Here is a 26,877-nt window from a genome sequence, read left to right as displayed (position 1 = left end):
ATACTTCCATAGAAGGCTGGCATCTTTCAACATCTGCAATAAGATGCTGCAGATGTTCTATCAGACGGTTGTGGAGAGTGCCCTCTTCTACGCGGTGGTGTGCTGGGGATGCAGCATAAAGAAGAGGGACGCCTCATGCCTGGACAAAATGGTGAGGAAGGCAGGCTCTATTGTAGACACAGAGCTGGACAGATATTCATGGCAGAAAGACGGGCGCTGAGCAGGGTCCTGTCAATCATGGAGAATCCACAGACTGCTCTCACTGTCCTGCTCCACTGACAGACTGAGGAGATCGTTCTTCCCCCACACTATGCAACTCTTCAATTCCACCCGGGGGGGTAAACATTAACATTATGCAAAGTTATTGTCTGTCTTATATACTTTCATTGTTATGACTCTTTAATTTAATATTGTTTTTTATCAGTATGTTGCTGCTGGAGTATGTGAATTTCCCCTTGGGATTAATAAAGTATCTATCTATCTATCTATCTATCTATCTATCTATCTATCTATCTATCTATCTATCTATCTATCTATCTATCTATCTATCTATCTATCTATCTATCTATCTATCTTCATTATATTTATAAATAAAACTGTAGTCTGTTTGTTTGCTAGTCAATCAAGCAAAAATGGTTAAACCACTCTGCATGAACTCTTGAATGTGCGCTGCCATTAGTCCAAGTTAAAATACAAACTGTTTCGCATATCAGTTATAGGGGTTGTATAGGTGGTTGGGGAGGGGGCAGCCCACAAACCAACCTGATGCAGAAAGTGTTCTGTCACTCAGTGACATTTGAGCAAATAAATGAAAGATGCACATGAAAAACAAACAAAACAAATACAAAATATAAAGCATAATGAAACTGAAGCCTGAGAGGCAATAATTGTGGTCAGGGGAACAAGAGGGTCAAAACCGAAAGTACATGCAAGAAAAGAGTACAAAGATAAACTTGGAATATTTCAGAGATTTGGTATCTGCACTCATAGCCATTTTTTTATCCCGTCGTATTGATTAAGCATGGGTCTCGACCTCAGAGGCCACAATGTTAGGAATGTTGGAAGCGGGCCTAATGATGGAAATAAACACTGGCAGCCAAAATTAATGCTGGGGCTGATTGTTGGACACTGTTATTAGTGCACATTAAATTTTGTACTGGCTAAGGTGGGATTTTACCCAAAAACAGCAGACACAATGTTTTTTCTGCAACCAATATAAATAACAACTTCATTGCCTTGCTAGAGTTCAGCTTTTGTCTAAGAGTGCGTTTTGTCTCATTGTGGGTTGTGTTTAGCTATGTTGAATTTCCAAAAGTTAGATTTTCTATATTTAGTTTAATTTAGATTTATATGAGTTCAACAGGGTATACAGTGTTGCCAAATTCTTAAGGAGCAATGCTCCCTTCTTTCAACTCCCAAAATCTTTTAAAACTCAAAAACACCATTTTTAGTGAATTTAATGGCTGAGAAATCGCATGCAAAATGAAGTCACAGCAATGTCTATGAAACCCAATCCCCGCAGCCTCCTATGTTGTAGATGTCTCCCACGGTCTATGGATTTATTAATTCAACAAGCCTTCCAGTTTATTAATGTATGATTAAACATCTACAGTATGTGTGAAACCAAACTAAACCAGAAAAATACAAAGAAGTCAGCATTCATGATTTCAGCCCAACAAGGAGTTGAGCATCAATTATGGAATCCAATCAGACATCCCATGCAAAACGAAGTCAGCAGCGATGTCTGTGAAACCCAGTTCCTCCAGAACCCTGTGTTATAGATGCTTCCCACAGCCTATGGATTCAGTAATTCAAAAAGTCTTCTAAAATATTAATGTGAGATTAAACATCTATCTGTGAAACCAAACTAAAATAAAACGAAAATACAATGAAGTAGCGTTCATGATTCCAGCCGAGCAAGGAGTTACGTCAGTTATGGAATCCAGTCATACACAAACAGAAAAGATTCTTGACTCATTAGATTAGGAATTGAACATTATCAGAGAGGTAATATAGACGATGAATGAGATACTTGCATTTCAGCTATCAATGATGAAAAGAGTAAAATTTAAAAAACACATAAACATTTGCTTTCTTGCCTTAATCTTTACATAAATACACCCGGGAATGCTGGGTAAATCCATTAATTTAACATGTAGTGGACACATTGCTGTCAAACTCGTCCCAGACAATGCTATAATGCCCTGCCAATCCAGTAACAAACAGAGCCCACTCAAGTTTGTCAGTGACACCAGTTTTGTAGGGCTTATCGCAAATTATAGTGAGTCTTCACAGAAGAACGAAGTAGTCAAACTAACCAAACTTATGCACACATACAGTACATCCAGTCTCTAAAATGCTTAATGAGATTCAGGCTTATGGGTGGATGGAGGCTATCCAGATAGCAATGAACAAAGGCAAGAAGCAACCCTGGACCAAGCAGTAGTCCTTCAGAGGGTAGACTCGGGTCCCAGGCCAGTTCTCAATTAATCTAACACTCACGTCTTGGGAGATGTCAGAGGAAAACAGGAGCACCTTGATGGAAACTGCCCTGGAGGAAACTCATCGCTTCTAAACTCACGGGTATCATTTTCCCATTGTGGATTAACTGTGCTCTGTTAGACTGAAATGTAAAGCCTATAAAGTTTCCTCATAAACTCCATGCCTTCTGTTCACTGTTCTTCCATCTGGTATATAGCTTAAGTTTGTCAAGTGTCGGACAATGAGATGTATCAACTCATCATGTTGCTTTAGAGCAGAGGTGCCCACACTTTTTCGGCTTGCGAGCTACTTTTAAAATGACCAGGTCAAAATTATCTACCTACATTAAAAATGCATTAAAAAAAAAATATATATATATATATATAGATATGCACTCACCTAAAGGATTATTAGGAACACCTGTTCAATTTCTCATTAATGCAATTATCTAATCAACCAATCACATGGCAGTTGCTTCAATGCATTTAGGGGTGTGGTCCTGGTCAAGACAATCTCCTGAACTCCAAACTGAATGTCAGAATTGGAAAGAAAGGTGATTTAAGCAATTTTGAGCGTGGCATGGTTGTTGGTGCCAGACGGACCGGTCTGAGTATTTCACAATCTGCTCAGTTACTGGGATTTTCACGCACAACAATTTCTAGGGTTTACAAAGAATGGTGTGAAAAGGGAAAAACATCCAGTATGCGGCAGTCCTGTGGGCGAAAATGCCTTGTTGATGCTAGAGGTCAGAGGAGAATGGGCCGACTGATTCAAGCTGATAGAAGAGCAACTTTGACTGAAATAACCACTCGTTACAACCGAGGTATGCAGCAAAGCATTTGTGAAGCCACAACACGCACAACCTTGAGGCAGATGGGCTACAACAGCAGAAGATCCCACCGGGTACCACTCATCTCCACTATGAATAGGAAAAAGAGGCTAGAATTTGCACGAGCTCACCAAAATTGGACAGTTGAAGACTGGAAAAATGTTGCCTGGTCTGATGAGTCTCGATTTCTGTTGAGACATTCAAATGGTAGAGTCAGAATTTGGCATAAACAGCATGAGAACATGGAGCCATCATGCCTTGTTACCACTGTGCAGGCTGGTGGTGGTGTAATGGTGTGGGGGATGTTTTCTTGGCACACTTTAGGCCCCTTAGTGCCAATTGGGCATCATTTAAATGCCACGGGCTACCTGAGCATTGTTTCTGACCATGTCCATCCTTTCATGACCACCATGTACCCATCCTCTGATGGCTACTTCCAGCAGGATAATGCACCATGTCACAAAGCTCGAATCATTTCAAATTGGTTTCTTGAACATGACAATGAGTTCACTGTACTAAAATGGCCCCACAGTCACCAGATCTCAACCCAATAGAGCATCTTTGGGATGTGGTGGAACGGGAGCTTAGTGCCCTGGATGTGCATCCCACAAATCTCCATCAACTGCAAGATGCTATCCTATCAATATGGGCCAACATTTCTAAAGAATGCTTTCAGCACCTTGTTGAATCAATGCCACATAGAATTAAGGCAGTTCTGAAGGCGAAAGGGGGTCAAACACCGTATTAGTATGGTCTTCCTAATAATCCTTTAGGTGAGTGTATATATATACTGAGTATCAGAGGTGGGTAGTAATGAGTTACATGTACTCGGTTACATTTACTTGAGTAACTTTTTAAAACAATTGTACTTCTAAGAGTAGTTTTACTGCACCATACTTTTTACTTTTACTTGAGTACATTTGTGAAGAAGAAACGCTACTCTTACTCCGCTACATTGGGCAACACTCGAATCGTTACTTTTTTTCTAGTAGATAAAGTCTGACAGACAATTTTCAATCTGCTCTGTGTAGCGCATGCTGTGAAGTTGTGCACACACCTTCCATTGCGTCTCCAGCTCTGGCGCGAGGTTTTGGATGTTCCCCAAATCAAGGTGCTACAGCATTGAGGACAGATGTTGCATTTTTTGTTTGAAAGCATTAACTGAGCTAATCATATTGACCATGGATTTCTCTTTTCCTTGCAGCTGTAAATTAAGCTCATTCAACATGTTGGTCAGATCGGAAAAAAAATGCCAAGTCTAGCGGCCATTGATCGTTATTAAGTTGCTTGTATTTTGCATGTTTAATGACAAGAAGAAACTCTTTTTTCTCCAGCCAGGGGTCTTGAAACCTCAGCAGGAATTTCTCCCTAGCCATCTGCCTCAACAAAAGCATCTTTTATCATCTCTCCATCTTGGAAGGACTTCTTATGCTTAATGATCGAGTGACTCACCCGGAACGATGCTTCGGTGTCTGCCTTTGCTTTTGAATTCAGCTGCGTGAAAAATGACGGCTGTCTGATTAACTGCGATTTTAGTTCCCTCTCCTTTCTCTTTCTCAGATCACTTTTGGAAGGAAGCCACTTTTGTAGTTTTTATGAACAGTTCGAAAGTGTCTTTACACATTTTCCTTCTTTGAAATAGCAAGATAGATTGACAGATCAGACAAACGCACTTCGATAGTGACATTGTGAGAGAAAAAAAATCCTCTTCCAATTTCACATCCAGCCCATAACCAACAAATTTTTTTTTAAATCCTTTCTTTAGTCGATATAAGTTGGAAGACTAACTAGATCACTTAGATAGCTGGAGTTTTGCAGTAGCTCTTGCATTTGATCGTGTGTGCTGGATGACCAGTGTGTTAAAAGAAAAGAGATCGCAGACTGGCCGCCCTGTACCGGTATGTCAATCAAGTGGCAAATGCCATAGGGAGGATAAAAAATTTTTTTGAATGCAACGCGATCTACCTACACTACCTTTCCGATCTACCGGTCGATTGCATTTGACGTATTGGGCACCCCTGCACTCATTGCTGAGCATATTGACGTTTGTCCAGCCATCTGTCTCTTGCGTCTACTATCCAAGCACCTTTATAAATTGGTTTGAGGACTGTAAAGAAATTATCATAACAACAAAGTATTAATCTCTGTTTTATAAAATCACTTTCCTGCCTCATATGCCTGCATATATCTTGTACTCCAGCTCCTGCATCTTGTCATCCACACTGAGCTGCCACTCCGTCCCTCCAGCAGCTGCGCCTTCCCAGGCAGTTGTTCTGTTTATTGCTAGGCAGCACCAATCAAATAGAAGTCTCATAATGGAAGGAGCAATGGAAATAAAAGAAGGACCCTGGCTAGAGCTCCTGGCTCCAGTACTAGGTCTCATAATAGCCATTTAGTGAAGTTATCGTGGCTTCTTGTATGTCTTTGTCCATTTATCCTGCCTGTTGAATATGTCTTTTGTGTGGTGGCTTTTGCATGTTTTTTCTTGGTTTCAATAAAATTGCAGGCTACACGGCTCATACTTGCATGCCATTCATCACAGTCTCTCGGCTTGGTTTCCTCACCACAGAAGCCATCTTTGGCTGAGGTTGAACATTATGACACAGATACTTTTCTCAGATATTTAAAGATCACTACTATGGTTAAAGTGACTGGATACGTATGTAACTGGCAGAATGTGAAGGACTTAAAAGTGTAGTACTGAAGGTGGAGGCAATCAGTTGCTTAATGAACTTCACTGAATCGAAGGGAAGATTATTTAAGAAGCTAAAACAAACAAACAAGGCTGAGGCTGTCCAAATTTATTATCCACTTCCTAACAGGCTAAAACAGAAGGAGAAGGAAAAGGTGAGAGCAAGAGAGAATGGATTGTTAGAAAGGTAAAAAGAGGCTGTACTGTTCCTCAGAGTTCATGTCATGCATCTTGAACCAAAGGGTTCATTTTAGCCCTTCTGATTGATCTGCGTTCATCCAAATGACTGGCATCTGAAGAACATGCAGCACAGGATTGTTACTCCGTTCATGTCGGACAGCCCGTTGCCTTTTGAATGGTGCCTACTCTGTTCAGTGAAACTAAAGCTGGTTTACTATTTATTTTGAAACTTAAGATTCTGGTGATGTTTCCACACTCCTGTCCAACACATTTTATTAGCTTGAACTGCGAGGGATGGGCAAGGGGACTGGCGAAGAGAGGGTGCTCAGGGCATTATCTCAACCAGATCACTAGATGGTGGCAGTATCACAGTTTCTCACAGGGCGTGGGAATTAGAGTTCTTTGACTCAGCCCTGTTGGGCACCATGGGCGCCGCCAGGGGGTGCTGTGCGGAATGGGGAGCCCTACTGTGTGGTGTTCCAGCCTTAGCTAGACATGCTCCTGGGTCAAGCCTTTGGAACACCAGAAGCACTTCCAGGGATTACTTAAAAGGAGCTGCCTACAATTGCTCCAGGAAGCCAGAGTTGGGAGGAGCTTGCTGGAGGAGGAGTGAAGGCAGAAGGAGAGACAGATACAGAGAAAAGAGGAAGAAGAGAAAAGCATTGTGGTCTGGTAAATTGGTGCTTTATACTGTGTTTATTGTGTGGGAAATTATTGGGAAGAGTTTCCCATGGCAAAACAAAGACCTGTGTGCTGTGCTGAACTTGCGTCTGCATCTATCTACGTCAGGTCAGGGAGCTGGTGCACCCCCTGCAGGCCACAATGCCCATAATGAAAAGGGCACTTCAGATCTCAATAATCTTCAGGGATAATATTGGTCTCCAGGCTACAAAAGGACATACTGTAGCAGCTCTAGAAAAAGTCCAGAGAAGAGCGACTAGGCTGATTCCAGGACTTAAAGAGCTGAGCCTTTTCACTTTAACCAAAGGGGGTTCAAATCCTGACTTGGTCACTGTCTGTGCAAACTCTTCACTCTCCCACCTTGTTTTTGTGTATGTCTTGCTTGGGTGGTCTAGTTTTTATACTACATCAGATATACATGCAGTTTAAATGAATTGCTGTCTTTACTTTGGTCCAGTATGAGTTGGCATGTCCTGTAATAGACTCTTGCTGTGTCCATTGTTGATTCCTGCCTTGTAACTGACACTGCTAAGATAGGCTCTTGTCTTAGTGACAGTCCATTGGTTTAATTAGTAGGAATCTATACTTCACCAGGACCATAATCCTTCACGCACACTTATTCTGCTGAAAGGTTTTATGTCTTGAAGATCATCACTGGTTCACTGTTTTGTATCGATACGTTCACCAATTTCACTTGACATGCATGATTTCATTGCTGTCTGTTTATTACGGCCTTCTTTGTCAAGAATTAGTTATGTGTCTATTAACATAGGAAGCACTTTGGACACCATGAGAGTGAAAATCCCACAGTCCGCTGGTCTGTCTCTAGAAAGGTGGAGGCATCATGTGAATGGGAGGCTCTGAGCCTGATTAGTGGGGTGTATGCATATCAAGGTGAGCTATCATGTAAGTATTATTAGGGGCTTCCTGTTATGTGTGTCTCTAACAGTGAGGGATATAATACAGACATCTTAGACATCTTTACCCTTCCTGCATTTCATGGGTGAATGATGCTGATACGTTCTGCTCACAGCTCACTTCTGAGTCTAAATCCAGTGAGTCTAGTATTACAGACATCATTAGAATGGACATCCACCTTCAGAGAGTGAGGGATCTGAGTCTGACAGGTCTGGTGACTATCAGAGTGGATTATAAGGTAAATATAATTAGAATGAGTGTGCATGTCCGGTGGTGTCTGTGTGTATTAAGGTGGGATTGGATGTGGAAGTCATTAGAATGGGAGTGCAAGGGTATGTGCAATTGATCCAGGCCATAATATGGTTATCATTATAAAGAGCGCCTAACGCCAGTGAATGGGGTCCATGAGTAATAACTTCCAGCAGGATTAAAAATTATTTTCAGAATAGACCGCGATTGGAAAGTTACTCTTGGAGATTTTGGGGTAGACAGTTTAATGGTCAAATGCCCCGCCTGAACACCAGGGGCCCCATGTATAAATGGTGCGTTTGCACAGAAATGTTGTGTAAGAACATTTCCACGTTCAAATTGTGATGCATAAAACCTAAACTTGGTGTAAAGCCATGCACATTTCCACGGTACCTCATACCATGTCGTACGCAAGTTCTCAGCTCGGTTTTGCAGACTGGCGGCACCCAGCGTCAAAGCAATGCTACTGTTCCTGTGTGCTTACCCTTTATTTCTTAGATCCACATTCCTGACGCAGCTTTATAAATACACTGAAACTAACCGTATATTGTTTATTAGTGTAATGCATCTGATTGTAATTAACTCGTAACAATATAATGGTCAAGGGAATAGCCATAGTATTCCAAATACCATAACTGCTTTAGCGTTGTTACTCTCACTGCACTTTATTTTTCTTCTTTCAGCTGCTCCCATTAGGGGTTGCCACAGCGGATCATCTTTTTCCATATTACTCTCACTGCACCACTGAATATTTATATCACTGCATCTGAGTGGTGAATCACAGCAGCAGCTGATCTGAAAGATAATTATCGGTATACAGCATCAAGCATACGCTGCCTCAGCCACGGCAAAATGCTTCAGACTTTCCTGTATGGACCACGCGGTTCAGAAACAGTTTCATCCCAAGAACTTTAAACAGTCAATCAGTCCATCAAGTGCTCCTTGTAGAACTGTTTGTACTTATAAGTCCAATCACCTCACTGTAAACTTGCACTATAGTTATAATATTGCACAACCTGAGCCACTTTATAAAGGGCGTATTAACATATGATGATGATATCATTTTTAGGATGCAATGCAGAAAAATATGTTGATTATATTATACAGATAAAACTTTAACTTCATTGAAATAATCTACATTGTTAATAATTAAACATGTGAGGACACAGTGCCGCAGCGCTAGCTAGTTCACGGATTGATCCTGCCTTGTGCTGTATTCTTGCTGGGCTGTTGCGACCCTAGATGGATAGATGGATAGAATAATTAAACATGTACTACGAAGATATTTCAATGTTCCTGAAAAGTTTTGAAGAATCGGCGCTCTAAGCTTACAGATGGCTTAACGTCTATTACAGAGCTGATTGTGTGGGGATTGGGTATTTGGAGAAAGAAAAGTAAGGACAAGAATTGGAGGTTATTATGTTTGAAAGAGACAGTACTGCTGCAATAATTTCAACAAAGGTCGCACACAATCACTGCGCCACCATGTTCCCAAGTTTAATAACATGATTTCAGTCCTATCATCATGAAAAACATATTATGTATACATCTCAGTATTTTAATTATTCAGAGAGCTGTAATATTACGAATGTAATGGATTCTGTGTCCTGTCAGAGGAAGAGAAAGCCGGTAAGCACGTAGTGATTCACACACAAAGAGCACATAGAAGATCAAATACAAAACAAAGCATTTAACGTGCTACTTTAGTTACGATGGGATTTGAGAAACTAGTAAATTAAATGATTTTAAGATGAAGTTTATGATGTTCTGCTTTAATGACAAAATAAAGTACGTGATTAAAGTGGAAATTTCAAGATTAAAGTTGACATTTTGTGCTTTTTTCCCACTGTGCCTATTTTTTTTTCTCTGTACCCTAATAAGCTTTCATATGACACTCAGACGGTGGGCTACGACTCGCCTTTTCATGGCAACTTTAATATGTGACAACTTCTTTTTAACTTCAGGCACTGTGCGACTTTGTGAACTTGGATTTTTCTGTGTGTAAGTACATTTCGGCTTTTGTGCTTATGTCATGTTATAGTGCGAATTCTATGCACGGCGATATGCATGAGGCCCCAGATCTGTAACTATGAATGTGGAATGTATGGTGGATATCTCCAGAGAGAGGGAGACCCCAAGCTCAGTGGGCGTGGACATACCTATTGGTGGGATTTACTGTTGGTATCATCACATTTTTTTATTATATGAACGTATGTTAAACACCAAGGAGGACCTCCTCCCCACTCTTCAAATTTATATACCTCTAAGAGCTTGCATGAAACCCCAAAAGGGGTAATGATCCCCTCCCCCCTGCCTTCGGTATTTTAGACATTACATGTGACAATCACAGCAGGGAATAAGAATCTGATACCTGCAAATCCTAGAAACATCCCTGGCCCTGTGTCTATACATTTCTGCACCATTAGGATAGGTGACAGAGCATTGTTGGAGGCGTCTTTGTGAAATCTGATGGCGCTATCATTGCAGCAGGTGTTTCTGAGTTCAATAGGTGAGTTTTATGTCACATGGGTGGGACGTAGAGTAGGTGAGTGTCTGATTCTAATGGACATATCTATCCTGATAGAAGGTATCAGGTGTCATTCAAATGGGCATTTAGAGGAGTGAACATTAGTGAACATTACAGAATGGGTCCCGTCTGTGTCTACGTACTGGATATTGTTAGACTGGGTTCCCCAGAGTTTGGTGAGGAGAGCTTACATTGTTCCTTGTGAGGCTTGTAAAGGGGAGTACAGGGTTGTGAGGCAGACTACTTAAAAGCCATCATCTACCACTAAATCATAAGAACAATCAGAGCTTGTAAAAAAAAAAGCTGCCGATCACAGTCACAGGGCAGCCTCTCTTAATCAGACACTTTCAAAATGCACTTCACACACCAAGAGTTGGGTATTCTTTGTGAGCTAAGACACATTCTTACCCTTCTGAGGGCCTGAATCTCTTGGGTCATGGCCACCGACGCCTTCTGCTCTTGGCTCACTTCTGAGACCAGCTTCATGATTGTTTCTCGGCTGGCCTTGAACTCACGCTCCTGGTTGGCAATGGTTTGCAAGAGACTTGCAATTTTGGCCTCCTGTTGAAGGTGCTCATTACATAATTCGGAGACCTTAGTGAAGGAAAACACAGACATCAAAAGATTATAAATAACTTTGAAATCCATTATACGTGCTTAGTTAAAAAATTGAGTTCAGATGTCCAGGGTGAATTGAAGAACGATTTCAAAGGTAAGGTCAGGTTTCTGGGGATGCTGCTGGTACAACTCCAAATCTTTCTTCCTTGAAGTGGCTGACTAGCATCTACTGAGGCAAACTTTAGGGATTTTCTGTTTCAAAAACAAATCATGGTTGCTGTTGTGAAAAACTTCTACCTATTGATTTCCTGTTTGACTTATTTCTTTGTAGTGAGAAGTCAAGCAAAATGACTCAGGCCCCTTCTTCAGACAAGTCCTTGAAGCCTGAGATGCCTCAAAAGCTTGCATATTGTAATCTTTTTAGTAAGCCAATAAAAGGTGTCATTTGCTTGACTTCTCACTACCTCCATAATGGTTAACACAGTACAACACCCTAGTACTACTTATTTCTTTAAAGTGCTGGAAAGGAAGCACCTATCCCAGCTGCATCAGATGCCACACTGGACACAGTGCCAGTTCCTCCCAAGGCAAATGACTTAACCAGTGTTGCGTGGTAATGAAGAAGAAATACTTTATTACTGTACCGGAATATGTTTTGAGAATATTTCTATTTTACTTGAGTATAAAATTTTCTGTCTGCTTTCACTTTCACTTCACTACATTTACAAACACAAATGGTTACTCTTACTCTGGTATATTTTGGTGGGCACATTTGTTGCTGCAATATTATACCGGAAAACAAACTGTCAACATAAATCTGCAAAATGATTTGCTTAGTCAATTAACTAAAATAAAGTCTTTCCTCACTTTAGGAAAATTTGCGATTGTGAAGAATCTGGGACGATTTCCAAATGTGCGGCACTAGCACTAAGACCTGATCTGCTATCTTCACTGTACACCTTACCGCAGCCCACAAAATGGTGGGTGGGGCTGAATGTTGGGGGTGGCCCTTGAGGCCTCCTACAGCTGATGCTCTACCACTCAAACACTGCCCTTGTCATAGCTTACAGAATGGGGTGGGGCTGAATTTATGGGGTGGGGCTTAACATTGGCGAAACACATTCCCATTCTCTGCTTTTTCCTCAACTAATTCTAAAACATTCAGCCGCTGTCCTCCTGACAGTTTGCAAAATGGGGCAGGACTGGATGTTTGGGGCGGAGCTGGATGGTGGTGACACGCAATCTCAGTCTCAGTTATTACCACAGCTAACTCTTACACATTCATCCCTTCGTTGTTAAAAATATTTAAGGACAACTGCGTTCAACTCTAACTTCTCTTCAGCTTTACCTAAGAAGGTGAATGATGGTTTGAAAACAGATGGATGGATGAGTTTTGTGGAAGCCATCTTTAAAGGAGTTGGGCCCTAACCAGACGTGGATATTACTTGGACAGTATAAGTGCCAAAATGGGAGATTTGTTTCAACAGCAACAACTATTTTAAATCATTATGCCCTCCAACCCCTCTTTGCCAAAAAGACATTTGCAAACAAAAGAAGCTCACTCTTTGTGTCAATGCATCCAGTGGATTTTCAAGGCCTTTAACATTCATTTTTAGAAGTGCTGCAAGCTTAGCTGTGATATCTGAGAGTTTCTTCTCAAGAATGGCTGCTCGTTGTTCAGCATCTTCTCTCTCCGACAGATGCACCCTGAAAAAAATTAGCCAACATTGGGCACATCAGCATTTAAGAAACGGGATTCTGAGCCGCTGTATGAGCCCCTGACACTGTGTGGCTAATATTCAAAAAGAGACGTCAAAGAATTCTGACAAGAGACACAAGTACAAGACGGCCCCAAATAAGACAGTGAAGGAGGCCCTTCTTTGGGTCAGCAATTAGACCTCTTTTCATGAGTTTAAACCTCATATTGTCATTAAATATTCAGAAGACAAGAAGCCACCATGTGGGAAATTCACAACTTACTTCACTCTCTCTTTTAGGTCCTCCACTTTATTGGTCAGCTCCCTGTGCTCTCGATTATGTGCTGGCAGGTGACCATCTGTGTCCTCAGTGCCCCTCACATGCTCCCTGAGTGACTTGATGAGACTGGCCTGGCGTGCTGTGTTTTCTTTGTAAACATCCAGCTGACTTTTGAGCTCCCAAGCAGATGAATCCTTCAATTCAAGTCTACTGCGGAGATCCTCCACCTAACAAAAAAATGAAGAGGTCTGGCATTAACAGCTCAAGTGCTATATACAGTTCATGCATGAGGGATCTCAAGGCATTTTTGACCTGGAGCTCAGTTGGTCCACATCCAGTCTAGTCAAATGGAAAGAGTTTTTGAAAATAATTTAAGGTTCATTCTGAACTCATGTTCATTACTGTCTATGCCTGACGATGATACTTTTGGGGACCTTATTTGGCAGAGAATTTGCTGTGATTGTAAAAAATATTTACTTGTTCATCCTCCTCATAGGACTTTTGCTATTAAAATTTTATTGAGAACTGTGCGGCAACAAGCAGATCTTTAAGATATGCAAATTAATTACAGAAATGACAGTTGTTTTTATGTGTTGTTATACTCATTTATATAGCACACCTGTCAATGGGATCAGATTAAGAGGAACAGCAGGAAAAGATGCAGATGTAACTCGGCAACTTAGCTTTTTCTCCATTGCGCCCTCAGCCAGGAACACCAAAACCCAGAAGACCACTGACCTTCTAGCCTTAGTTCAAACTCCAGCCCTGTAGGATAATTAGCATGTTTTATAAATGCACTAGCTATGTCACCTCTCAATGACATCTAATAGAATAACTGAGAAATATTTGCTATCTCTTGCCTTATGTGTACCTTTATTGCCCTCAGTCAAACTGACCAATCAGATTTATTAGAGGGTCTGAACTAACAAACCTTAATGTTTTATTATATAGGAGATTTCATTATATTTTATTGTTTTTAGGTTCTCAAGGTTTTAGGTTTTTTATTTTAACTCATTTTGGCAAAGTTTAATATTTTTTCTTGTCCTTATTGTTTACAAGACGCTCCAAATAGCATTATGTGGCTTTCAGTTGTTTTTCTTACATCATGGCAAGTGTCACTATAAATGTGTCAGCGTTACCTATATTCACTATCCCCTGATAAATACACTGTCTATTATTTTCAAACTATTAGTGATAGTTAGCCTCATATTCTAGTAGGCTCTGGTGTTAGACTTAGGACTAATATTTTGACTTTTGGGTTTAGCAATTTGAATTTGGTAGCATGATTTTTCTGTCTTGGTAATAGTCTTCTGTCTGTTCTCAGCTCATGTTTTCATCTCCCATTTTTTGCTCACAATAATAGCAAGAGACCTGGAATCTCCTAATAATAATAATAATTCTTTGCATTTATATAGCACTTTTCTCACTACTCAAAGCGCTCAGCAATTGCAAGTTAAGGGCCTTGCTCAAGGGCCCAACAGAGCAAGGTCCCTTTTGGCATTTACGGGATTCGAGGCAACCTTCCGATTACTAGTGCAGATCCCTATCCTCAGAGCCACCACTACGCCTCCTAGTATCCTGCCTCTTCTCCTCCTGAATAGTTAAATCCCAGCCACCTTTCAAGATGGCTTCAGTCATCATACAATCTTTGGGGAAGACGTATCACTGTTATGACACACAACTGTATTTATCAATAGCACCTGATGACCCTGACTCTTTTGGCTCACTGACCCAATGTCTAATTTGTTTTTCTGAGTGGATAAGTAATAATTGTCTCAAACTAAATACGGAGAAAACAGAAATCTTAGTGTCTGGCAAAAATGGATATACTGTAGTAATAAATTTGGTCCATTAGGCTTAAAAGATAAGACAGAGGTAAAGAATTTAGGGGTAATTATTGACTCTGACCTGAATTTTAAATCTCATATAACCAGGACAGCATTTTTTCACTTATGGAATATAGCAAAAGTTAGATCCCTTATAACTTTGCAAGATACTCAAAAATTAGTTCACGTTTTTGTTTTTAGTTGACTAGATTACTGTAACGCACTCCTCTTAGGACTGCCCAAAAAAGACATCAATCTATTACAACTCATGCAGAATGCAGCTTCTAGAATCTTAACTAGGAAAAGACAACTCAAGCACATCTCTCCAGTTTTGATGTCACTATTTGGTTAACTGTGTCATTTAGAATTGAATTTAAAATACTGCTTATGGTTTACAAAGCCTTAAATAATTTCGCTCCATCCTATATTTTGGAATGCCTCTCACCTTACACTCCAAATTATAAGCTTAGATCTTCAAATGAGTGTCGGCTTATAATTCCAAGAACTAAACTTAAAAGAATCTGTTATGCACCTAAAATCTGGAATAGTTTATTGATAGAGATTCGCCAGGCTAATATGATGGAGAATTTTCAAAAAACTGTTAAAAAAAACATTATTTGAATGTAGCTTTCTCATAGCTTCATTATACCACTGATAAACTATATATGCATTGAATTATCATTTTATTCATAGCTCTGCAATCCGTACTAATCCCTACATTTTTCTGCTGTTCTTTTTCTGTTTGTTCTGTGGTAGCGTTCTGCACCGGCATCATCTGTTCAAGTCACTATGCAGACCCAACGTTGATGGACTGAAGTCAGTACCCAAGATGTCCACATGCCTGAAAATCATGAGGACTGATTGAGATCATTTATGTTAGGTAGAATGCCTAGTGGTGGGCTGGATGGTCTCATGGCCTTGGAACCCCTGCAGATTTTGTTTTTTTTCTCTAGTCCATCTTCAGTTTTTATTTGCTTTTTCTGTTCTCCCAGCCATCTGACCTTACTTTATTCTTTGTTGCTTAGTCTTGCCTAATTTCATATTTGTTTTCTATAAACTTTTCTTTCTTCATTGTGTAAAGCACTTTGAGCTACATCATTTGTATGAAAATGTTCCATATAAATAAATGTTATTGTTTTTATCTTAATCACTTTATTCATCCAATGCCAATGGTGAATTATATGGGATTACTTGTGATAGCCCAAATCTGTACACATTGTTCTAGATTCTAGGTTACAGTGTCTCTAGATTCTCCAGTTACTTAGTTCCTCGGTGAAGATTACCATTTTAGGTCAAATTTGATCTTGTATGAGTAAAAGTGGCCATGTCTTTACTAAGTGACAGCCTGGCACCCCACACTTAATTTCTGCCTTGCACTTAGTGCTCCCTGGATAGACTCTGACCTTCTGATACCCTACAATGGACCTAGCAGTCCCAGAAAATGCATGGAAGGACTGAATATAAATTAGTCAAGAAGTGGATCATAGTTTGAGGCTCATATTGAAACTGGTAAAAGTTAATTGGTGATGGTTCCTAAATGGACATTAAATCTGTATGAATAGTGAAACAGGCTGGCATTGTCTCCTGTCCCATGAATCCACTGAAAAGAATGCTGGACTACCTGTGGTGCATGTAAAGTATGGTATGGTGCATGTTGGGTGGAATGGTGGCTCTGAGGTAGGGATCTGCACTGGTAATCAGAAGGTTGCTGGTTCGAATCCTGTAAATGCCAGAAGTGACTCTACTCCATAAGGCCCCTAACCTGCAATTGCTCCATCCTGGGTATGACTTTAATCAACCTGCAGGGAAAAACCTGCAATGGGCTGGTACTCCAGCCACCATAAAAAACCTCACACTGTTCCATTCCACCTAAACTAGTGTGGTGCTGAGGTGTCACCCATTGAATTGCTGGATTCGGGTCTTAATCTGGGATCTTGAGTTGATTTGTCATGTGGTGGGTGCGGCAATGCTCTGTATCAGCACGTGCTCCTAACCGCTTTTCTCTATGTGTATGTTGGACAGAGGGCAGTGAATGGCGGAGTTTCTCAACATTTCGTGTGTATGTATTCACAAAACATTTACAAAATTATCAGATTTTTAAAATTTTAATAGTTTAAGGTGTCAAGATCTTCCAGAAAAATTCATGGCTATGGACCATTTGCTGTCCTCAATATTTAAACCATGTTATTCTAAATACATCTGCTCTTAATGTAATACAAAGCAACTGAAAGAAACAGCACACTATTTACATAAACATTTGTAACCTCCACATACCAAAAACACATCTGATTTAAGATTAAATAGCTTCCCATTTTTAATATTAAATTTGAGGATAAAAGCTTCCAAAATGTCCAGTTTTGCAATCATTTTCTTGAAATAAGGTGGATTATAAATTAATGACAATATAATTCACAGTATGTATAAATGGTCAGTTGAGCCATGATGTCTTCAGAGCTCAAATCAAAAAGTATTCTGGTGTCAAATCCATGTGTGTTATGTCAGTGTATTTTGGAATCACAATCCACTTTTAAGGGGCAGATGTAAGGCCTGAACTCATTCCTTGATTTAAAAAGAGTCTGTTGGACAAGTAAAAAATGAAAATATACAAAATATTCTAGTTGGTTTAACCGTACTCATGGTAAAACCAAAACAGTAAACTAACTCGCAGTTGAAGTCACACAGAATGTTGTGTACAGGTGAGTAAGTAGGTTTGCCAAAGCTTTTCAATGGGAGATGTAAAAATGTTGTACAGTGCATTCTGTTCAAGATATCTCAATGAAAGTTGAACTATCATGGTAAACTTCTTTGAAAAATGAACTGAGCCAAAATTCAATAAAATTGATTTACGGGTGGCCATGTTGTTTCATGAGGACAGATAGAGGGACAGACAAACAGACAGACTGTTGTGCTTCTCACATTATTTGCAGATGTTCAGTACCTAATAAAATAACCTGACCTTAGCTTTTTCAGTCAGTTGAATCATTAGCAACTTATACAGTATCTGGCTGGTAACCACCATTAAAATGCACCTCAGAAATACAAAATAAAATCTAACAACATTGTCAACACATTTGAATACATTTGGAACACCATGAAGGAATTAAATAAGCTTTAAGCCACAGTTAACCCATAAATGTTAGTCCTACTGCCAGCCTACATATTTGAAATATTCAATAGTTCACAAGAGTAAGGGTCACTATGGTCTGAAGGCTGGTACTGTGATGCCATGCTTTAGTAATATTGGTTCTCTCAGACGTATTAGAGTGCATATCCAGACATGTAGCTCACTTTTCAAAGAGTGAGTGCACCTAATCGGAGGATGTTTTAACACAAGCAAGTGAGTTCACATCTTAGTTAAGATGGGTTCAGATGGGGGATGCTACAGTTTGGAAGCTGTATAAGGCATGTATAATGATACATCATTATACCCTTTGGAAGCAAAAATATATCAAGACAGTCCATCCATCCATCCATTCATTATCCACCGCTTATCCGAGGTCAGGTCGTGGGGGCAGTAGCCTAAGCAGGGAAGCCCAGACATCCCTCTCCCCGGTCACCTCCTCCAGCTCCTCTAGGAGGACCCCGAGGCGTTCCAGGGCCAGCCGGGAGATATAATCCCTCCAGCGTGTCCTGGGTCTGCCCTGTGACAGTCTTCCACCATATTAATACCCAGAAAGCTGGCCCAATGAGGTATTAGCGTGAACTGTTACGTTTCCTGATATACATACATACTATATATATATATATATATATATATATTTAAATATGGCGGCATGGTGGCTCAGTGGTAGCGCTGCTGCCTCGCAGTTAGGAGACCTGGGTTCTTCCCGTGTCTGTGTAGGTTTCCTCTAGGCGCTCCGGTTTCCTCCCACAATCCAAAGACATGCAGGTTAGATAGATTGGCGATTCTAAATTGGCCCTAGTGTGTGTGGGTGTGTTTGTGTGTGTCCTGCTGTGGGTTGGCAACCTGCCAAGGATTGGTTCCTGCCTTGTGCCCTGTGTTGCCTAGGACTGGCTCTAGAAGACCCCGTGACCCTGTGTTCGGATTCAGCGGGTTGGAAAATGGATGGATGGATATATATATATATATATATATATATATATATATATATATATATATATATATATATATAGTCAGACACGTGCAAATAGAAGATAAAAAATAAGTGTATTTGCTCGCTAGCCCGAGTATTGGCACTGTACTCTTTCTCCTCTTTTCCCAACAGAACAACTGAAGATTCACCCCAATAATAATCACTTCCGGCTTATGATGTCACTTCTGCTTCCACTCCTCAAAGTCCTACCTCCAGATGATGATATTTCGATCCCAGAATGCCACCTCCTTGTTACATCACTTCCTGTTGTTCCATTACATAGATGTCTGCCATTTTTACATTGATCAGTTCTGTTCTGGACTCAAGTCTGTAAAGACCACTCCACTAATTCAACTTTAACTAAATGGGTATAATCCCCAACACTTTGAATCTGTTGTTGTGTGTTTTGTTACTATATGATCTGCTTCTTGTAACTGAAAGAGGGCACCGTGGCGGATGTTTACCGACTTGCAGACCAACCACAAGTGTTACCTGGTAGGTAACCACCCATACAATCAGATTGTGATTCAGACTACGAATGCCATTAATGTAATTACCCTGATCTACATGCTATCAAGTAAATGAACCACACGCCGTGGCACAACGTAAAGAGGCTTCGCTTGACGTCCGAGGTTTGATCCCCGAGAGGTGCAGTGAGTGTGTGTACGCCTGATGAGCCCAGAATTAGGGTGAAACATGTGTCGTGTACTCTTTGAATTTTTTTGTCAGTAAAACTATGCAACATACTGTATATATATATATATATATATATATATATATATATATATATATATAGTGGTATATGGCCGGCAGTTCATCCAGGCCAATACCTCCAAGCCGCCAGATGGAGCCCTTCCTGCAACATGAAGGTGCACCGAATTCCAGCAAGGCATCATGGACTTTGGAGTTTTAATTCACAGCCCTGCTGGATACCGTGGGGGCCGCCAGGGGACGCTTCAGGGAGGCTCAGGGACTTGTATTTTCCATATTGAAGTACTTCCCAGTCATGGGGACAGAAGGAATGACGTACTTCCAGGCTGAAGAAAAAGAAGAAATTTTCATCTGACCCGGAAGTGCTGTGAAATCACATGGTCTGAGGGATAGAAGCACTTCCAGGTCATGAACTATTAAAGGACTGTGGGAGATCCCAGCAGGCGAGCAGAGTTTGGAGGAAGGGTGACGAAGCATCTGGGAGTGGAGGATTATTGTATTTGATTGTATCATTGATTGTTTATTGTGTATAGTGGAGGTGGAGGTGCTTTGTACACAGACGTGTGGTCAGAGGGTTCAAGGGGACAATAGCGCCCCCTATCTGTCACAATACATATATAAAGAGAGAGATAAAAGTCAGGCCTGTGATATTGGAAACCATGTAGCCTTACATTTACCTTGTAAATTACAAACATTAATCTTAAAACAGTTGTAACAAACCACAAAGTGCATGTCAATATGTGAAGAGTTAATCAGTTCTGGCTATGTTTAAAGTGTTTTCAGTCAGGAAAAGCTGCTGAAAGCCATTTGTATTTGTTGAGAAATAAACAACATGACAGCAAAATCTCCAGCGACTGACAGGGAACCATTTAGGAAAGACTTATGGTTCTCAATATCTAGACTTAGCAAGGATGCTGTCACTAATCCTGCCAGATGCTCTGACTGTAGCCTTGAATTCCCAGCTGGCAGGAGAGGATCAGGAAAACCATTCATAGAGATGAGCGGAGCCAGGCAGTGGACATAGGAGGAAACCCTCATGAAATGAGGCAGGAGCAGTGAACAGACGAAAATGCTAGAGAAGGCATTACAAGAACTTACAGAGTATAAATGAGACAACTGGTGCTGGATTCTGAAACATTTCTTTAAGATGACTTAAAGTGAGAAAAATGCAAAAACCTTCAGAAAAAAGAATAGAAATTCAACAAAACACTGGTGTTTGGAAGAAGCACAGAGGTGCATGGTGCTAGAGCTTAATCTGGTGTAGTCAGTAAGATTGGATCAGTACTAAAATTTTGATTTTGACATCAATACCACTTTTATGAACCTCAGTACTAAAATGCTTCTGAAGGAAATAACGGATACCTTCAAAACCCCCAGTCTTACTCTAGCCTCACTGGGTTGACATTCAATTGCTTTGACTTTCTTGGTCGCAGTGCCGTCGTACCACACTATGTATCGCTCTCCTTTTGATAGCCATGCAGTTCACGGGGGGTTGGGAGGAGATCCCCGCAAAGCCCCAATCGTACAGAATTAATGGGGGATGGAGGTCTCTCATGAAGTCACAGATCATGTCAATGCAATTTAGATCTCCTATGAAGTTCAGACTGTGTTGAAGAATGTACATTCATTTCGTGACCCTCAGGTCCGAAGGAAGTTAAAAATACTTTGGCAGTGAAAGAAAATATATATCCTTATTCCATATGAGTTGATACACTTAACTTACATACATTACATCATAATTTAACACTCCCATGATACAGTACAACCTCGGTACAACGGGCAAAACCATAAATAGATAAATAAATAATTCTATATGAGGAAAAAATGTGAAAACATCAAAAGGGGGAACCTATAATTAGTACTACACACAAAACAGGAATTGGAAACAATAAAAATGTATACATTCTTCACTGCTTCTGTGTGACCCTATTATATATATATTTTATTGAAAAATTTCTCATCCCACATACTTCTCTAAATTTTTTGACTCTGCCCTGCAAGCTGAAAGGCGTCTGCTCTTTGAAGATACACACGTGTGAGACATTTAACATGTATTGTACTTGTGACTGACTCCTTAATAACATTTCAGAAATTAATAAAATGTTACAAATCGACAAACAACAAATATGCAATACGAAAATAAACACCAGCATCAGCTACTGACATGCAGCTTTCAAATGCACCTGCACCGTTTTGATGCTCACAGTGGAGTGAGGTGGTGAGATATCTGAACCTTTTAAAATGAAAGTACAGTAAAACCTCAATTATCTGTCAGGGTTGGGACCGAGGTTGTGACGGACAAGAGAAAAGACGGACAGCAGTACAGCTGCTTTAAAAATGATATACAGTAGATTCGTTCAGTGAATAGTTGTGTTTATTTACAAAACAAAAGTATATTAACAAAATATAATATAGTATTAACAAAATTAATGAATTCAAATAATAGTGTAACGACCAGCATAATAAGTAAATACGACTCAGATGTACTGTAGATTTCTATGTTTTAGTTGGGGTCTTTGTTCTGTAACAAACGGTGCCCTGCCTTATTACCCAATAATCTGGTTTATTAATTTTGTCAGTATCACACTTGATATCAGTCACTGTTGTTCTTCCTACTCTGTAAATTGAAGCAACACTTGAAGCACTTTTGCCGTTTCGTAAATGTTTAATAATCTGTGACAATTCCAACACCACACACATATGTTTATTGGCCATAACAATGTATAGTAGATTAATTATAACAAAAGAGAAAAGCTCTGAAACGCTATTAAAACTGAAGGTACATGACTGACACCAGGTGATGGAGAAGAACACTACGCGCTAGCACAAGGGAGACTTGTACCAATGTGCACAGCTCGCAGCGTACCACATGGCAGTAGTAGTACAGTGATAGGTAGCCAATGGCATGTGCAATGTTTTGCTTTGTTTTGTAATTTAGACTGATGATTAATCAAGTGATGAATAATTAGGGTTTTACGGTATATAAATTAGTCACTTGATATGTATTCTTATTGTTCATACGGAACTTGTTTTCTGCAGTTTTATTTCTCAATGTTAAAAACATTCTCTTGCCTTATCAAAGTGCTACCTGAGGTGACCGCCTGGTTGCCTCACCCCATATGCCAGCCCCATGTATGCGCAAGTCAGCCTACTCCACAGCTAAGCCCAGAAGTGTCTTCTTATTTCTTACTCACCTCACTTTGCAGGCTCTTAAACTTCACTAGTAGGTCTGGATAGTCCTCCTGCTGGACTGCGCTTGCTTTCTTCTTGTAGTCCAAGGGATCCACAAGGTAATCTAGGGCCACCTATAAAACATCAACAGATACAACAGAAATAGCACATGCCCTGTTCAAAGTGAAAGATATGTAGACTTTACTTTCTATCGACACACAATTATAATCTTGGGGCTTACAGTAAAGAAAATTCACAATTTGCTGGCTGCTTTTGGATGTATATGTGATTAAAGGGTGCTGCACTTAGATGTCCAAAGCGGTCAAGTGAGAGATAGAAAAGTGTGCTTCTTAGATTCAGTGTTACATAAACTCAGTGGTCCAAAATGAGATAGCAGAACCCCATTCATCTTGGCTTTCTACGGTCACTGCTTTATGGCTATAAAGCCAAGATTACGTTATCACCCACTTCCTCATCACACAGAAGTCAATAAACTGATATAGTGTGCCTTTCCTTTTTGCCCAAGTGCAGTGCATGAGAAGATGTGGATTTTCAGAAAACCAGAAACTGTTCAGTGGGAATTAGGTTTAGATGAAGGCACCCTGACATTTGGTAAAAATGTATTGGTCTCAGAGGTCACTAATACAGTATGTGGATATCCTGGCTTGAAACAAAGCTACACTGCTCTTCCTAATTTTAACTCTCATTCCTGGAGGCAATGTCAAGCCTGTATAGCATCACTCCTCCAATAATATAAAAATGAATACAAAAGTCCTGCCAACTACACTTTTCCTGAAGCACTGTTCTCCATTCATAATCTGATGTTGCTTTGCTGTTTGTTCCATAATGGAATTCATTTCTACCCATGCCTCAAAAAAGAAATTGCTGGCATGTTGATCAAGACAGTCTAGATAGGGAAAGAAATATACTAACATTTGTCATCATCATTATTTCATTCATTTATTTTATTTTTTTCCCTTTGTCATGGCTACCAAGCTTTGCTTGTCATTTTTATATAAAGCTAATGCTGGCTGTAAACAAGACCTTCATTTCATTGTGTAGCTTTATTCTTCCTGGTTTGGTATAAAGGGAAGATCAAAACCAAAAGTCCTTCACTCCTTGGAATCACTGAGCTGGCAGAGCTCTTTCTCTGGCACTAAACTGGGACATGAAGTGCAGACATTCTCAGTTCAGCCAGGGACGGCCTTAATTTATTATCTACGCTATCTGACAATTGGTCACAGTCATGCCAAGTATTCACTCTGTTAAATGCTTCAATTTTCTTACAATTTACAATATCCTGGATTGTGACATAATCAAGATTTTAATCACGTTGTATGTCCCCCCCAACAAGAATATACAGTTTAATAAAACTCTTGAAACGAATCATTTGCTTGGCTAGGCTGCAAAAAAAAAAAAAAAAAAAAAACTTCCCTAGTGAAAAAGAAAGCTTTACTATTCCACAACCTATCTTTAATGTACTAAGAGAGAAATTCCTGAAGGAATGACAGCCAAAAACATGATGAGAAAAAGCTTTGCTGTGCATCCCGGTGAAATGCTGTTCAGCTCAGCAAGGAGGCTAAGTGGAGATGAACTGTAAAGTCAGGCTGGCAAAAGAGACTCGTCTTCAAATGGATGTACACCTTTCACGTATAAAACCATCTGTGCAAGTCTAATAAACTTAGCAATGGCTCAAGTACCCGACCTGACAGGCGTACAGCTGGCAGTGTGCCCTGCTTTAATGGAGAGTACCAATATATCATCTCATCAGTAAACGTGGATACTTCATTTTATGACACAGAGTTCCAAGCTGAGCACCAGCTGTTAAATGCTTTTCATATGTAGTTCAGCTGCTCTACTGGTTGTTTTTTTTTTTTTTAATTTTTAACAAAAACAAATTCTTTATAAGTCACAAAAATATATAAGTAACATCACAAAATACAGTTCAAGCCCCACCAGAGGGAGGGTGACCGTAAACCTTTGGCTTGTGGATGAAACAGCAAACAAATCTTGTTATATTTTTACATATTAGCAGCAGCAGTAAGCCACTTTGCCTCATCTCTGTGTCACACTTTTTCCACCCTTCATTTATCCGTTTCCAAATCAAGCACCTCCCCTTTGCCACAACAAATCCTTACTTGTCAATATCCCCAACAGTTCTTCCCATTACCTGTTTTGACATCCATTTTGCCTTTAGAGATACAACATATGAGAAGATTGGAAAAATGTTCATTTTTTAAAAATTGACACTAAAATTCACCTCTTAGGTGATTTTGTGTTTTAATGGGGATATAGGGATAAAGGCAGATGCATACAGAATTAATGCATGAAAATACTTCCAGACAGGAAGTGTCTTTCTTCTTGTGTCAATGGCATAAATTTCACTTGTAGCGAAACACAATTTATTTTGCAGTTTTTCTTTATGAAGCCAAACACTGAATCACTTCAATCATGTCTAGTTGTATTTAAATAATGTCCCACTCACGTTTCCACGTTCCCAGCTATAACCAAACTTATTAGAAACCATATCAAAAATGTCCATCTTTTATTTAGCTTCTGTGTCCCCTTCCTCCTTAGTAATGAAACATAAAATCACTGTAGCAAAGTATACACTACACAAAAGGTCTCCTTAATGTCTTTCCATAAATCCTGCACCCATCCACTCTCTCAAAAGACAAGTCTTATTGTTATCTCCTCCTTACACTCCTGATGTGGATATGTTTTCATCATTGAGAGCCTGTGCTCAAACACTGTGTATAACCTCCTCCATCCCATCAACTAATTCAAACTTTTCACTCTATTATCCAGACTTTTGCACTGAGTTCTAGCCTATTCCTCCAGCTTTGCAAACTGATGCACCCTTAAAGACCCCATAACTCTGCTTTAAGTCCAAAACATACTGGAAATGAGTTCACCTGGACGCATCTCTTGGAATGCCATTGTTCCAGATAGCTACAAATCTCATGACACTTGCCGGCTAAAAAGATGTCAGATATTAATATTTATTTACAAGTGGCAGCAGTTTTAACTGCTCTCTTCACTTATCTCTCTTTGTAGGTGGTTATGTTGCTCAGATAGGGTTATAATGTGATGGTGAGGAATGACCAGACATCCTCCGATTTTACAGTCCAGTGCCAAGGCATTTACACCTCTAGGCTATGCTGTGTTACTCCTGATAAGTAGAGTCACCATTGCACATCATCCCAACAAAGAGATATGTGTACTGGTTCAAAGTTAGCCAATGACCTTTTTGGTTGATGACCATCATAATGGTGGGCTGTTACTCAGGCCCAAAAACAACTTTCTCTATTCTTGCCCAGTGATGGTAGAGTGATGGAATGCAGCATAATATTAGTGCATTTGTAATCAGTCACCACTGGCCTGGCCCCATGATTCACCGCTGGTAAAATGGCAGCATCATACCAATATTTACCTATTTGCCACCAGATAAGATTGACACAAGGCTATACGGCTCTATATTTTACTGTTGCCATGTTATATTTGTGTGTGGACACTCTGCGCCTGTGCTAAATGAAGTCTGCTATATAAATACACGGCAAGCTGAATTTAATGGAAATGAACTCAGAGCTGGTACAGCGATACAATACATCGCTATACTCTAACACAACATTATATAAAAATAATTCAGTTCAAGGTTGCAAAGAGTTGGAGCTGAACCCACCAGCTCTGAACAAAGGCAGGGATGTTGAGATATAAATATAAAATGCTCTCAATTGAAAGATGTGTCCCCCCTTGTTAAGTGCTCACGTGATTTTGGTGCATGGTGGTGCGCATGTGCATGTAAAAGATATTTTTGTTTTGTAAAAAAAAGGAGACTGCATGACTGGTGTATTTTTACCCTGGTCAAGAAGCTTCAGAGAGCGTTGTTATTCTTCTGACGTCAGTATATAACCCAAGCGTACGCTGTTAATAGTTTTCTTGCCATCGCAAGGACATTTAGTCTACTTATCAACAGGTTAAGG

General features: G+C 40.0%; 1 protein-coding gene across 1 annotated transcript in view; it reads right to left on the bottom strand.

Moving 5' to 3' along the window:
- The window catches only part of LOC120518969 (coiled-coil domain-containing protein 170-like), a 133,001-nt gene that overhangs the window by 80,699 nt on the left and 25,425 nt on the right, over positions 1-26,877 (bottom strand). The window contains exons 4-7 of the mRNA XM_039742016.1: positions 22,918-23,028; positions 13,096-13,319; positions 12,678-12,822; positions 10,966-11,151 (exon numbers count right to left, since the gene is read on the bottom strand). Of these exons, the coding sequence (XP_039597950.1) occupies positions 10,966-11,151; positions 12,678-12,822; positions 13,096-13,319; positions 22,918-23,028 (666 nt within the window). The remainder of the gene's footprint in view (positions 1-10,965; positions 11,152-12,677; positions 12,823-13,095; positions 13,320-22,917; positions 23,029-26,877) is intronic.

The sequence above is a fragment of the Polypterus senegalus genome, chromosome 18, assembly GCF_016835505.1.
Source record: "Polypterus senegalus isolate Bchr_013 chromosome 18, ASM1683550v1, whole genome shotgun sequence".
Lineage (NCBI taxonomy): Eukaryota > Metazoa > Chordata > Cladistia > Polypteriformes > Polypteridae > Polypterus > Polypterus senegalus.
This window is presented reverse-complemented; position numbering and strand designations above follow the sequence as displayed.